The sequence below is a fragment of the Ictalurus furcatus genome, chromosome 24 (genome assembly GCF_023375685.1).
Source record: "Ictalurus furcatus strain D&B chromosome 24, Billie_1.0, whole genome shotgun sequence".
NCBI lineage: Eukaryota > Metazoa > Chordata > Actinopteri > Siluriformes > Ictaluridae > Ictalurus > Ictalurus furcatus.
The window spans coordinates 12,010,391-12,026,407 of NC_071278.1; the positions used below are offsets into that span (position 1 = coordinate 12,010,391).

Consider the following 16,017-nt stretch of genomic DNA (forward strand, 5'->3'; position numbering starts at 1 on the left):
ACATGCCCACTGAAAAAGCCCAAGCATGATGACAATTACACTGTAATTACAATGAGTCAGATTTATAAAAAAAATAAAAATAAAAACTTGAAAGGAAAAAAAGGTTCCATAGTAGCAAAGTACCCATTTAGTTCAAACTAATTAAGGAATAATAGAGTTTTGATGGGAGGGAGAAAGGACAAAGTGACACAGACAGGGATCCTAAAACATTTAACACAGGAAGACGAGATCCTCTTAAGGGAGACCAGGACATTACTCATAGACTTGCAGCACCATTCAGCGCTTGCCTCTTCCCAGCGGCAAACGCTAAAACAAGAGTCATCCTGCGCGTCATCCCGACAAGAAGAATTCCCTAATAATACGCAGACTGTGCAAGAGCGCTCTCTCTCTCTCGATCTCTCTCTCACTATCTTGTGATACAAAAGCTTTTGGGTAAATCAGTGAAAACAGGGTCAAGTGGATGGAAATGACAAAAAAAAAAGAAGAAAAAAAAAAAAACATGGATGGAAATGGACAAAGCATTTGTAATTCCTACAGTATACTGTTCTTTGGTGTAATGTGACCAAGAATAGAATTTTATAATAATAATAATAATAGTAATAATAATTCCTGACAGGCACCAAATTCAGCCATGTGACACTAAAAGGCTACAATTCGTTACTCAGTGATCCTTTTGTAATACATTAAAGGTAAGTGTAAACATGATCATTATATAGGCTGGTGGTATGTGGTACACAGCAGCGCTCCACACAGCCACACACATTCACTTACTGATGCCCCCGGTGATCCAAAGCACTCTAAATATGAAAATATGCAAGCACTTGGACAGCTGAGTAAATCCTCCTGTTCTGATTATGGATATATAGTATGTATAAAAATAGCTCTTTTACAAATTGCAGATGTGCTATTTTCCATATAGTTAATTATACACTGTGAATACATCTAATGCTGACAGACGTTTTCTTGGGACCAGATAGATGATGGGAGTATTGGTGAAAATATATATATATATATATATATATATATATATATATATATATATATATATATATATATATATATATATAAAATTAATTTATTTTCCATATGGGAAGCAGCTGTAGATAAATAGACCATTGAATTGCTCACATACAAATCCTGGGTCTGACACCGCCTCCTGACCCCTCAACGAAAAGGCATGATCGTTCAACGACGTCTTTTAAGTAAGCTACCATCCACTCCCCTCAGAGAAAGTGCAGCACGACCTGGTGTCACTGAGTGGAGAACGCTTAAGATCGGGTTGAAAAGTTTTTTTTTTTTTAAAATAAAGAAAGAAAAAAAAAAAAAAAGCATTTAACAGAGCGTGGACTACGGTTCCTGGTTTTCATCTAGCCACCTGCGCGAAAAGGGCCTTGTGAGCTACGATCATCTCAAACTGGATCTGCCAAAAACGTTAAAATCATACCAATAGGTTTATTCCTTTTAAATATTTAAATAGTTATAAAACCTTTTTTTTTTCCTTTTTTTTTTTCTCTGTTGTTTTAAACAGACTGTACACATGGTACCGGTACATATAAAATTACAAGAGGATGTTACATTAGAAAGGATACCTTCCTTCTGATATGTTGTATCAAAAATATGCAGCTTTAGTAAACATTTCTTAGCAAGTCTTTTTTTTTTTTCTAGCCAAACTTTACACTGCTACATTACATTTCAAAGTTAGAAATACACCAAAATGGTGAGAGTGTGCTGCCTTGTCCTGAAGTCCAAAGGCTGCATACCACGGTGACCAATAGCACAGGGCCCTTGTGGGGAACCAGAGAAGGCTCTAATGCAGAGGTAGAAGCCTTTGAGTCAATAGCATACATCCCACAGTGCTTCCACTCTCCCCTACTCTCTCTCTCATTCACTCACCCCTCAACCCTCTCCCACCCTCCACACATACTCAGTACCATCTATCAGCACCTCCTCCAAGCTCCCTTCCCTTACTGGCTGCTAAGTAGATCCTCCTAAAAGGCCATGCTATCTCTCTGCGCTGCCGCCTCCTCCTCCTCATCCTCCCTCATCTTCAGTCGATCTTCTCCACTTTGCCGATGATCTTCTCCTCGAAGATGGGAAGAATAGCGTCGTCCTCACGTATCTCCTCAAACACCACACCACAGTCAAACTCATCGCTCACTTTCTTGAAATAATACCTGTGAAGGGGACGTGAACAGAAGTACATTTATCTGGACTGGTCGTGTCATACTTAAGTGTGTGTGTATGTATATAGATATATATACATATACACACACACACACACACACACACACACATTTTATATATATATATATATATATATATATATATACACACACACACATATACACACATATACACACACACACACACATATATATATATATATATACACACATATATATATACACACACACACACACACACACACACAGACACAAAAAGAATGTGAATTGTATTGTTTCTCTGTGACAGGAAGCATGCTTTTTTCCCCTTAAAATATTTTGGGGGGGGGGGGGGGGGACGACTTCCTGACAATTACATTTTGCAAATTATTGCTTTTAAAGCCAAAAGACACTTGTGTAATTTTACCTATAACTCCCTTTCTTGGTAAGCAGCTCCTTGAACTGTCCCAGAGTGACGATCCTTCCTTTGACCGAGGTTCTGTATGGGATGGGCTCGCCACAGAAGTAATACGCCACAATAATGTTCTCACACTGTTGCTTTTTCATGCCTTTGTGTCTGTAGAAGAAAGGGAAGGGAGAAAAAAATAAAATCAGTGGCGAGTATAAAAAAAAAGTCTGATTAAAGCATTTAAAGGATCATAAAAGGATTAAAATCTGCATAGACTGCATAGCAGATCTTTTTGAGTGGAAAAACAACCATCTAAAAGATCTGCTACTTGCAGTAGTCAGGCTCTGATGACATGAACATGGTGTTAACACGTTCGCATTCAGCGTGACCTCAATCCCAATCCCAGCTTCCCAGACATCCCTTGTTTCTTAAAAACAAAAATAAATAAATAAATAAATAAATAAATAAATAAATAAATAATCGTAATTATGACGCGCTTGACATTTCCAACAACAGGTTAGAACACACTAATAAGATGACGGTGGCTACTTGCTAACTACACCACATGGCTACAAAACTACATGAGAAGGGAAAGGCTGGGGTAATGAGCTTGGACAAGCTGGAATGTGTTAATAGGACATGTGCAACCCAGGCAGGGAATATGCTTGCAGCGGTAGATGCAGGATGGTGTACACTCTCACAGAGTCAACCACAGGACTGATGACACACTAAGAAAGGCATGATGGGAAACTGGGCCAGTGTGACATACTGGGCCTCGGAGAGCTCCGTGTCAGACACGGCGGGCACCACGTTGAGGGTAGGGAAAATGGCGGGCCGGACCACGGTGCGTCCTCTCTGGATCACCTCCATCACATACCTGAGAAACAACTCCTACATTAGAAAACACCACCGATATCCAGCCTCAACTACATGCATGCAGGGATGCAAGGGAATGATTAAAGCGGACCTGACCACTGTGCACATGGCACTCCACAATAAGTCATGGTGCTTTGCCACTTCTCTTTACTTGCAATACAATTCGCAAAACAAACCAAAAAAGTTAGTTGAACGATGTACACACCCGAAGGAAGAAAAAGATAAAACAACAAATATGCTTGAAGGAGGAAAAGCTGGTATTCTCTTATGAGAGAGACAGAAGAGTAGCTCACCTCTGTTTGGTCTGCAGGGTTCCGGACTTTTTCTTTTCCTCTTCAAGTCGTCTGCGGGCCTCTTCCAGCTGTGTAAGGGGGTTAGGTGCTGGGTTCGGGGGCATGGTGGGATCCTGGATGAAGGGGTGTGAGGGCAGCACGTTGTTGCGGAGCTGCGCACTCACCCACGGGTGCACGGCCCCCGGCCGCTCTACTGAGCTCGGCCTGCCCGACTCGTGACCTTGCGCCTTCTTAGAGCCCGAGAGGCTCCTAAGGAACAGATCAGAGAATCAGAAAAGCTTCTTAATGCCAGAGCCAGAAAGCTTTGAAGGTACTCTTTGAAGATAGCCTTATAGTATCTGTTTCTAGTTTCAGTTCTCTGTTTTCTTGGGGTTTTTTTTTTTTTTTTTTTTTTACACAACTGCTCACTTTTATTTATTTTTTATACGTCACCCCTTTTTGAAGCAAATCAGCTTTGCAAACAAGGTTACATTAGAAACTACACGTTTTCCACATCAACAGTCACAGGTTTATTACAGTTTATTCACGGTGTAAATCAGGTATACTAAAATGCCATGTGTGAAAGCACCTTAATCTTTGGTTTTACTGCAGAAAAGCATATTGTCCGGCAGTCTGAAGTGATTACAAAAGTACATACCATCATAAACAACCACCCCTTCATTCTCTACTGATGCCGAACACGTTCACATACTGACATGTATTCAGGATTAGGAAAATTTATCCGCAAACAGCCAGGGTGGTTTCGGTTTCCAAATAAGCAGGGACACCCCAAGGTCTACTTGCGGAATAAATAAGTGTTTGTCTTTAAACAAAAGAAAGAATTATCTTCAGGTAAAAGATTCAAATTTTTTAAACACGCTGGACCATTGCCATCAAGGTCACCGCACTGACTGGTGGAATGTAAACACTGTTCAAGTCTCATATTATGAAAACCAAAATAGTGTGTAAAAGTTTACGTTATCTACAGTCAGTAGCTTAGCCCTAGCATCGTGCAAGACCAGTGTGACCTACTCACCCATAGGGGCTCTTCTTGTAGCGCCCTGCCTCCTTCTCTCCCTCCATCATCCACTGCAGGATCTTCTGGTTTCGGTCCAACTCTTCTGGAGCAGTTTCTCGCATCTCAAAGTTCCGCATGTCCTCGCCTTTCTTGTACGGCCGTTTTGACAGCGTGGCGCCTTTACTGCTAAAATATAACCATACGTTTCATTCATTGCATGCTGACTAACATGAGCTTTGATCAGTTTTATATGAGTGGTGGGAGCTTACCTATATCCAATGGGTTCCACTGCGCTGGTGCCATCGGAGTAATTCCTCGTCTTGGAGCCATAATGGTGCTGCTCCACGTTCCACGGCCTCATGCCTTCTCCTTCAGCGTGGTGTGTGTGATGTGTATGTTTGTGGTGGTAAACATGTCCCAGCTCACCCTTGGGTCCCAGCCTTGCTTGGTGTTTTCCTTGGCCACTGGGCAGCGGGGCAATATGCCCAGGAATCTTGGTGGCAGGAAGGCCATCAGGTGACCGAGACTTGGGTGACTGGCAGCCAGGCGTCTTCATGACTCGCTGTACGTGCTCGTCCAGGATGCTCTCGGGGTTCTCCTCGTGCGCATCGCGCAGCCCCAACCCACTGTAGGCCGTGTCTGAGTAGCGTGCCGTGTAGTGCTGCACATGCACAGCAGGGGGCAACCTGTGGCTAGCCAAAGAAGGCGCTGTGGACACATCCGCATCATCTCCTTCTTCCTCCTGCAGGGACAGCGAACACACTTTGCTGATGACTTCCAGACCTTTTGGTCTGGTTTTAAGGAAATTTATGATTAGATTAATGATCTTCATTGACCTTGACTTATATAGTCATGGTGCACAGTAGCCCAAGAACATGTCAAATAGTTTAGAATAAGAGGCCCAACCTGACCTCCGATACGAAACACGTTTGTTCTTAAGTCATTAGGTCGGACTCAGCCTCATTCTTAATGCATTCCAATCTCTGATCTGCTGAACAGAGACAGCTTGAACCCCTCAAAAAGACCTCGTACAGGGAAGGCTTACGAGCGAGGATATTCATAGCAACTTGATTTTAATCAAATGAATGACTGGTCGCAAGTGCAAAGCAAAAACCAACAAGTTATTCATTTGGCAGCACCTGCAGAAACTGAACTCAGATTTTTACAATTAATGTGGAAAGTCTGTGCAGCATCTTAAGAAATCCTTAAAACTCTGGTAAAACCAAATTTACACTTGTTGCATTCCTCAGACAGGGAAAAACCTTGAAATGAGCTCAACTCTTCTTGCCTCAAAGTGCAGAACCGTGCTAATCTCAGTAGAAGGGCGGCAAGTGGGAAGAATATCAATTAAAAGACAACGAAATTCCTACTTCAAGCTCTTAATAACTGAGAGTTACTGGGACGTGACGGCAATGCATCTTACGGGCAGCCAAACTACGCAAATTATCTGTCTTGAGACTTAACACCTGGCTTTGTGCGTGTGTGTTAGATAAAGGGGGGGATATACCGATTTGTGGAGAGCGTTAAAATTTTTCACGCCACAGTTCACTTCAAACAAAGTCATTACTCAGAGCCAGACTAGCAAGCGTCTCAGCCAGCACAGGTGTTTCACCTGACACTGAAGACAAAGAGAGAACAGAAATGAATAGGAATATCTGATAAGCCTACGCACGATGCATTCTGCCACATGCTTAGTTCCTTGAGCATAGTTTTCAGATAAAGAAAATGGAATTGCACATCAAATATTAGCCTCACAGCAGGGAAATTGAGATTCCCCCCCTTCACCCCCCTCCATTTTGGAAGCAGACTCACCAGCCGCACCCTCTTGAGGCGCTCTTCTAGTTTCTCCTGGGCCTCGCGCTCTCTCAGGACCGCCTCTAGCCGGCTAATTAGTTCTGCCGCAAACTTCTCTGGCTCCACGTGGATATCCTTTGGCATCCGGTTTGTGCGCTGCACAGAAACATGACCAATCAGAGTTGAACGGCAGTACACAAATAGTGCACATACAATAAACAATTTTTTTTTAAGGGAAAAGAAACCCACTGCTGGCAGATGAACAGAGTGATGAACAGAACCAAAACATCATGATTAGAAAAAAAAGAAAGGAAAAAAAAAAGTCAGAAATGTTAGAACAGGGCAGCCCAGGGCATGTGCAGGAAATTACAGTGCCCTACTTACATAATCTTGGTTAGAGGATGAGTGTGCAAGGTCAACACAAAAGAGTGATTAGTTATGTACTTAAGGAAATCCTCAATGACCAATACGGCTAAAAGTTTGTGGGCACCCGACCATCTCGTACATCCCGTTCCATATTTAATCCCCACTTTGAGGTTATAAGCAGCTCCACTCTTCTGGGAAGGCTTACCACTATTTTAGCACATTAGTGAGGTCAGGCACTGATGTTAGGCAAGGAGGTGTGCCATGGGAGTGTGCACTTACCAAAAACAACTCTATCCTGGTGCATTAAACAAGTGCTAATAAACAGATTAAGGTTTTCTTTTCTGGTTTTGATTTTCTTTTTGTCTAACTCTAATCCATATATGTCCAGAATGTGCATTAATCCATAAACGAGGGACGAACGAATCAACAAGACTCAGGCAGGTCCTGGCCGGCATCCAGCAAAACCTTATAGGAGCACTTAAATTTTTTATTACAGGGTCAAATTTGTTTTGGACTCTGCATTTTGGCTCTCTTTGTTCCAAGTCTTGACTCACTTCAGATGTGTCAGTCTCATTCCCGGCTCATATGGCTACACGCCCAGTGAAGCAGCAGTATCTGTCAAGCCTTGACAAGATGTAGCTACTGACTGAAGCTTCCCTCTGCAGACCACCATAAAAGTTTATTTATTTATTTATTTATTAATTATCTCCCTCTTCTGTGAGACAAAGCATGATAAATCTCCTGAAGAACAGAATTTTCTCGCCTCAAAGCGACAGGCATTACGGCATTCTTAATGCCTTAATTAGAAATGGTCACAAATCGTTTAAGTACTGCAAAGTCTTGAAAAAGAAAACCAAATCAAAACAAAAAAAAAAGGTCAAGGGAGCGTGGCAATTTTGGCACATTGCTAATTATTAGAGGTGCACCGATACTAAATTTCTCAGCCGATACCCGATTATTCAGAGTCATATCGGCCGATACCGATAACCGATTATTCAGTCACATCGGCCGATACCGATAGTTCTGCCTTTTATGCCTTCTTTTAAATTAATAATAATTAATATTCCACAATTCTGAAGGAAATGCAAATAAAAACTTTAACATTAACACGTTAATTAAATTCTGAGGATTAAACTAAGATTTCTTAACTTACTGAATGTTATTTATTCATATTAATTCATAACCTCCTGTTAGGCTTCACACTCACCACAAACAAAAGCATTTCTACTTCATCATTGAACATCAAACTGGTAATATATAATCTAAACTTTTTTTTATGATATTAACATTAACTGGATATGAAATATACTACTCCACAAATATATTTTGCTGTGCAATATATACTTTTTTGTCAACCCATCTTCATTTAAATCTTTCGACAGTGTACTGGCCCTTTAATTCAGCGCGAGCAGCGCGTGGAAAAAAATATTAGACTCGATGACGAAACTCCCGCTTCACTGCTGCTCACTTCCAGTGTAAAATTTTAGCAGTGCAGAGTTTACAGAGATTACAAACTGCAGTTTTGTCATCATTCCACACAATAGACATCTTTACACACAATACGAATTCAATGTGTTTTCCCACACTCTTTTGATTGAGGGAGATAATCGGCCCTGATCATCGGAGGTTTTTATATTATCGGCTGATCGCCCATAGCGTGAAAAATTGCCTTTATCGGCTGATACATCAGTGGATCTCTAGTAATTATTCATCTTTCAATAAATATCCATGTGTAAGTGTGGTGTGACCTATACGGCACCTTGTGTACACCACTTGATCATGTCTAGTTTTAAAAGGGTAAGTACATATTTTTCCTACTACGGGGTTTATTTCGAATAATTTGTTATTTCCACATTTTTTCCATTCCACCTGCCATTTGTCGAGTATATACACTGGTTGATCAAGGATGGGCTTTTGCATTCTCGGATTGTTTCCATGAGGGCTGTTTTTGCATCCGTGTCTGCTTGTTCACTGCCAAAGAAACTTCAAGATATGACTCTTTATCTTGCGTAAATGTTCCACATGCAGCACCACTGAGGCTTTTTCATCACAGAACTCCAGGGTGAACAAATCATTTATACAGACAGAGAAACAAAATGTGTAAACGTCCCTTGTAGAGGTCAACAGTGTAGCCATAATCCTTATCCTCTTCCAACAATGTTTCAGCTGCTCTCATCGCACCGTGTGTAAAAGATATTATTTGAGTCTGGAGAGCAACTTTATTTGATTAGCATCTCTCTGTATTAAGGGGATTCAAGTAAAATTTGGTCCAGTACATAAAATTCCTTGCTTACACAAGGTCTGGATAAGCAACTCACCAGACTGAATAGTGAAAAGAGTTATTGTTAAACCATTAATGATTAGCTTAGCGGTTATAAAGAAGACAATTTCAACTACTTATATTTTGTTGGCTGTGATGCATCACATGGACTAGCAACGTGGACACCATCTTTTGGAGAAGAAAAAAAAAATCCCACACAAGCCTGCTCCCACAGAAAGTTTGACCAATCCCACCCACTCCTACAGTTCCTACTTTTGATTGTATCTGCCCACGCTATATACTCCAGCAAACCTAGATGGCTCTATTTCTCAAAATCTAAACACAGTGATTACTGGAGATGAATGACCATCACAGCCATATATACACCTTACCTAAACTGTTGCCACAAAGTTAGAAGCACAGAATCGTCTAGAATGTCTTTGAAAGCTGTAGCATTACAATACACTTTCCCTTCACTGGAACTAAGAGGTGAAGACCTGTTCCAGCACGAAGATGCCCCTGTGCACAAAGTGAGCTCCATGAAGACATGGGTTGAGAAGGTCGGAGTGGAAGAGTCCTGAGTCCTGCACCGCGACCCAACTGAACACCTTTGGGGTGAACTGGAATTGGAGCCTCCTCATCCAGCAGTGCCTGACCTCAACCCCACTAAGGTTGCTTGTAGCAGAATGAACACAGATCCCCACAGCCACGACCCAAAATCTAGTGGAAAGCCCTCCCAGAAGATTGGAGCTTATTATAATGGCAAAGAGGAAATACATCTGGAATGGGATGTTCAACAAGCTCACATGGATGTAATGGACAGGTGTCTAGAAACTTTTGGCCATAAAATGTGCACTTATGGTGGAGGAAAATGAAGAGTGGTTGGTTTTTAGCATAGGTTTTGCGATGAATCAAATTCAGTCCACCTCCACTAAGCTGAAACAAAAATATGCACACATGCAAAAAAAGAATTAAAAAATCCTATTCTGATGTACATTATGAACATTTACACTATAGTCCTAGTTATCTACCGGTTACTGACGGGTGTTTCAACTTAACATAAGACAACATGCAACACTGGAGCTTGTTCTTCATCGAGTACATCCTTACAACATATTTACAATGTTTGGTTAAAACTTAAGATGTACTGCAAATGTCCCCTTGCTCTTTATATTTTGGGTGAAATCTCCTGACGGGAGGAAAATCAGGTGAGCTCCATCTCAGAGGCTCCAATTAGGGTGCAGTCAGTGCAATGAGGAAGCCCAGGCTTCACAGCACAGGCTTCATAGGCAGGAATAAGCTGAAGAGCGCATCAGACAGCGCTCACGCTCACATACACACATTCTCTCTCTCGCTCCATCAGCTATTCGCCAGCACATGATCAAAGGCACCCACTAGACACCACTGTGCATCTTAAGAATGCACATTCATTTCAGGAGAGGCAGGGAGAAGACAGAAAGGAGAATGTCAAGAAAAATGAGGGGGGGGGGGGAGGCACACCACAAAATGATAGGCAGAGGCGCAGTTTAAAAAAAAAAAAAAAGAAAGTAAGAAAGGAAAGAGGTGTTTGTGCATGGGAGAGACAGACAGGTGGAGGGAGAGCAAAAGGTAAAATGGCTGCAGTGTATGGAGAGTCATGTTTAAAGGGTACTTACAGGAATATGAGGTAGTGGCACTCGCCCGTTAGCTTTGGCACTTTCGTGCATTTCACGTCGAGACTGTTTACGGTATCTATAGGGAGGGACTCCGTCTCTAACGAGGGACAAACAAGGAGTTTTGAGTTAGTCTATAAAATATTAATAAGCACTATTAATACTATTAATATTGCACTACACCCTGACACAGAAATACAGTAGGATTAATATACTACTACTACTATTACTACCACTATCACTAGTACTACTACTACCACCACTATTATTACTACTACTATCACCACTATTATTACTACTATTACCACTACTATCACCACTATTACTACTACTACTATCACCAATATTACTACTACTATTACCACTACTACTACCACTATCACCACTATTATTACTACTATTACCACTACTATCACCAATATTACTACTACTACCACCACCACCACCACTACTATCACCACTATTACTATTACTACTACTACTATTACCACTACTACTACCACTATCACCACTATTATTACTACTATTACCACTACTATCACTACTATAACCAATATTACTACTACTACTATTACCACTACCACCACTACTATCACCACTATTATTACTATTACCACTACTATAACCACTATTACTACCACTATCACCAATATTACTACTACTACTACTACCACTATCACTACTATTACTACTATTACCACTACTATCACTACTATAACCAATATTACTACTACTACTACTACTACTACTATTACCACTACCATTACTACTATCACCACTATTACTACTACTACCACCACCACTATTACTATTACCATCACCAATATTACTACTACTACTATTACCACCACTACTATCACCACTATTATTACTACTATTACCACTACTATCACCACTATTACTATTACCAAAACCAATATTACTACTATCACCAATATTACTACTACTACTATTATCACTACTACTACCACTATTACTACCACTACCATCACCACTATTACTACTACTACCACCACCACCACTACTATTATTATTACCACCACTACTATCACCACTATTATTACTACTATTACCACTACTATCACCACTATTACTATCACCAATATTACTACTACTACTACTATTACCACTACTATCACCACTATTACTATTACCATCACCAATATTACTACTACTATCACCAATATCACTACTACTACCACTATTACTACCACTACCATTACTACTATCACCACTATTACTACTACTATCACCAATATTACTACTACTACCACCACCACCACCACTATTATTACCACCACTACTATCACCACTATTATTACTACTATTACCACTACTATCACCAATATTACTACTACTACTATTACCACTACTACTACCACCACTATTACTACCACTACTACTATCACCACTATTACTACTATCACCAATATTACTACTACTACCACCACCACCACTACTACTATTATTACCACCACCACCACCACTACCATTACTATTACTACTACTTCTATTACTACTACTACTATTACCACTACAACTAATACTACATCACCACCACAGCCGGAACTGCTTCCTCATAAATAAATAAATAAATACATAAACAAGCAAACAATTTAAAGCAACTGAAAACAAAAAACACAGTTAACGGAAATCAGTTGACCAAGTAGTACACCTCAATCACGCGTCACACATTCGAATACAAACTGTGAAAGCAAAGCAAGTCTTGCACACATTTTAATGCTAAGAATACATTCAAATTCGACAGGCGTGCACAAAGCAGAGTCAGAATGATTTTTTCCCCCTGTGACGAGAGCACGCCTGTCTGAATCGTGAAAGCAGCACCTTGCCATTCCTTTAGCTGAGTGGATATGGGACCCTCTGTGCCATGGCCGTGGGGAAGCTTTAATCCCACTGGGTACACTGTGTCCTGCTGTGTCTCCGCACCTCTACAGCCTCTAATCTAACCCACTTCAGACACACGTTTCTTCCCTGCTTTTCATGTTTCTGTTAACACGGTTTCCCGGTGCTATCTCTGAACTTATCGCATTCCCTGTGTCTATGCAATTCTCCGGCTGCATTTCCATGTCCTCGCTCACCTCCCTAAATGGAAACATACTTCCTGCCTAGATGGAGGAAATCAGGAGCGCTAAACGATAGCATATGTTCTGCAATGAAGGCCCGTGGTTACAAAAAACTAGCTGATTGGTTAGGTTCAAAGGGTAAAATTTTTTATTATTTTTTTTTAAAGTTACAATACAGATTGATAATGGAAAAAAAATTGCTGTGTTGCATTTAATTGCCCCCCAAATTCACCATCATACTGCCGAGGCAAATATAATCAACCTACATTATTTGCATGTGGTCAGGATCCCTTTAAAGACTGATCTGATGTCAGGATTTCATTTTCAGTCCTTTCACAAATCTCCACATGTTCCATACAATGTAGGGGACCGACCTTTTAAGTTCAGGAAAGATCATTTAAAGGAATGCCTTCAAATTATAGACTACAGAAGCTGAGTTGCAGCTCAACTGTAAGCTCTATAATTAGCATAAGTAATGACATTTTGAGGCTTTCTCTAGGGTGGGTAATGAGCAGACGGGGGCCACCTCAGAGGAAGCCTGCATCGTTCCTGGTCCCACAGAAGTGCCGGAGATGCTGCTTCGAGATCGGCCGCAGCTTCAAATGGCCATCGTGGGAAATTCGCTACGGTTGATGAGGGGTATTGCGATTCTTGTGGCACTCCAAGCAATACCGCTCCGAGAGGAAGGGAAACCCAGACGATCTGACTAATTTACAGCTCTATGCTCGTGTACTTGTGAGGATGACTCTGCGTGTATGTGTGTGTGTGTTTACATACACACTGCTGTCTGTTAGGGAGAGGGTGTCTGCGTCACTGGACATGCTCTGCTGCTCGCTGTCATTGGCACTGGTGGCGGGTGCCATCGCATAGCCGGTGTTGACGTAGTAAGGGTTGAACGGCTCCCTCCACGGCCCGTGTCTACAAGATGGAACAGAGAGAAGAGATGATGAGTTTTCGGAAAAACCTACAGCTTTACAGTCATGCACACAAAGCAATTTCAGATCAAGGTAGAATACGTCTGGAATGTTTGTTAGGATTAAATCCTCAGTTTGGAAAAGATTTCCACTTCCAATGAAATACTGGGAAGGAACTCAATAAAAACTATAAAAATGTGTAGAACTTCATGGCAACGGTGTCAAAGCCTAGTCCTTCTAGTTTGTCATTTGTAAACCTGAAATACCCTGAAAATATTATTCAAAACAGGAGGGAAGTCATTGAAGAAAAACTACTTCAGGACACTCGACCTTGCTGTGACCTTGCTCCTGTTTGGATCCATTCCAAAAGCTAAACCAGTTCATCTGCCGGTTACAATGATAATTCCCACAAACGTTCGACCTGACATCAACCTGAAAACACTACGGCTATAAACATACATTATGATTAGTTCATAAAAGTCTACATTATTTGCTGAGAATATTAACACCACGTGTTCATCTATTTTAAAGTTGCACAGATTAACCAGGGCTCCCAAGATGCAATGAGCAGCAAAAACCGATTAATTTTCCAAACACATCGGAGAGGAAATACTAAAGCTGTGTCCCAAATGAAGTACTATACACTTATACGATGCACTATGTACTCTACTGTCTAGTGTATGAATTTAAGAAAGCTAATATCGTCTCAAATGGAACACTAGCTTTATTTACTAACCGAGTATTGAGTGCATAAATGAACATGCTTTTCAGAAGGTCGACATTTCTGTATTACAAATTCTTTATTCTAATATTTTGAGATATTGGATTTTTGATTTCCATGAGCTGTAGGCCGTAATCATCAAGATTAAAACAAAAAAGGCTTGAAATATTTCACTTTATGTGTAATGAAGCCATAAAATATGAAAGTTCCACTTTCTGAATTAAATTAGGGTGGAAAAAAATCAAGTTTTCCACAATATAAATTTTTTTTTGAGATGCATCTATATTACTAACAAGGCCGTTATTTATTTATATAATATATTTTATATATATATATATATATATATATATATATATATAAAAATAAATTCGACAAACAGTTAGTTTTATATCATTCAACTAATCGATTATGAACATAATCATTAGTTGCAGCCCTACTAGTACTGTAGTGCTAGTACTTAATAACGGTCCAGAATTGTATGCAAGTGTGTGATTTGAGACACAACGCTAGTTTGCTTATTTAGTTAGAGACACAGTGTCACATAGTGCTATACTGCCTCCGTGAGCCATGTTATGTTGGTACTGCACTATGCAGACGCATGGAATTCATGTCTGACAACATGTACAAGCGATGTCTCAAATGAAGGTCAGCTTCAGCTATAACCTGGAATTAAGACGTCCAGAAGATACTCCTGAATTTAACGTGTACTCTAGTGGAAATTATTCAGGATTTTGAATTTGCAACTACCTTAGTTTTTTTTTAAAAAAAGGTTTGAAACCCCTTACACTTCACCTTTAACCTAGGTCTAGGGCTGGGCTGAGACACAAATATCACCACGATACGTGAAGACATTTTTGCGATACATGATGAGTATCACGATATATGATTTAGCTAACAAACTGTCTGTAAAACAGTACTAAAATTTTTTTTTTAAAGTTAAACTGAGTTTGATGATACTTTTCTTTAATGCCTACAAAAGAGTCCAATCTAACGGCATCCATTTAGTACCATTTAATTTGTAATAATTTTTTTAAATACATCACCATACTAAGAATATCTCAGAAAAGTAGATCAGTCATCATTTATCACGAGATCAATATTATATCGGTATATTGCCCAACCCTAAGTACTGATTGACTCACAGGGGTTTTATATATGCAGAATATCCCAATATTAAATAAAGCACTAAGGCAAATACACAACTTGTAAATAATTACTGACACTAGGGCTTACTACTTTATTTACTACACAAATACACTGATGTCTACACTCGACAGTAAGCCAGACCAATAATTAAAGCAGGTATCAAATGTGTATACTGTGCCATACTAACAACAATCACTGTTACGTGTCATGGCTGTCAATTTATTATGCAAGCGTGGGTGTGTAATAGTTCATAACAAGTCCTTAATTCAAATTTCACATTTGAAAAGTCTGTAAAGACAAAATAAAATCATTCAGAGTAGGCCCAGATGCTCACAACAACCAC

The 16,017-nt window shown here is 40.2% G+C and overlaps 1 protein-coding gene across 4 annotated transcripts in view; it reads right to left on the reverse strand.

Moving 5' to 3' along the window:
- Nucleotides 1-1,090: 1,090 nt before the first annotated feature.
- axin1 (axin 1) overlaps nt 1,091-16,017 on the reverse strand; it is a 30,900-nt gene continuing 15,973 nt past the window's right edge. For 2 of the 4 annotated variants that reach the window (XM_053612836.1, XM_053612837.1), the window contains exons 3-10: nt 13,671-13,811; nt 10,813-10,909; nt 6,550-6,687; nt 5,007-5,479; nt 4,756-4,923; nt 3,741-3,989; nt 2,590-2,739; nt 1,091-2,174 (exon numbers count right to left, since the gene is read on the reverse strand). In XM_053612836.1, the coding sequence (XP_053468811.1) occupies nt 2,048-2,174; nt 2,590-2,739; nt 3,741-3,989; nt 4,756-4,923; nt 5,007-5,479; nt 6,550-6,687; nt 10,813-10,909; nt 13,671-13,811 (1,543 nt within the window). In that variant the 3' untranslated portion in view covers nt 1,091-2,047. Of the gene's footprint in view, nt 2,175-2,589; nt 2,740-3,340; nt 3,449-3,740; nt 3,990-4,755; nt 4,924-5,006; nt 5,480-6,549; nt 6,688-10,812; nt 10,910-13,670; nt 13,812-16,017 lie in introns of all 4 variants that reach the window. The other 2 variants (XM_053612839.1, XM_053612838.1) reach the window with 2 other exon arrangements.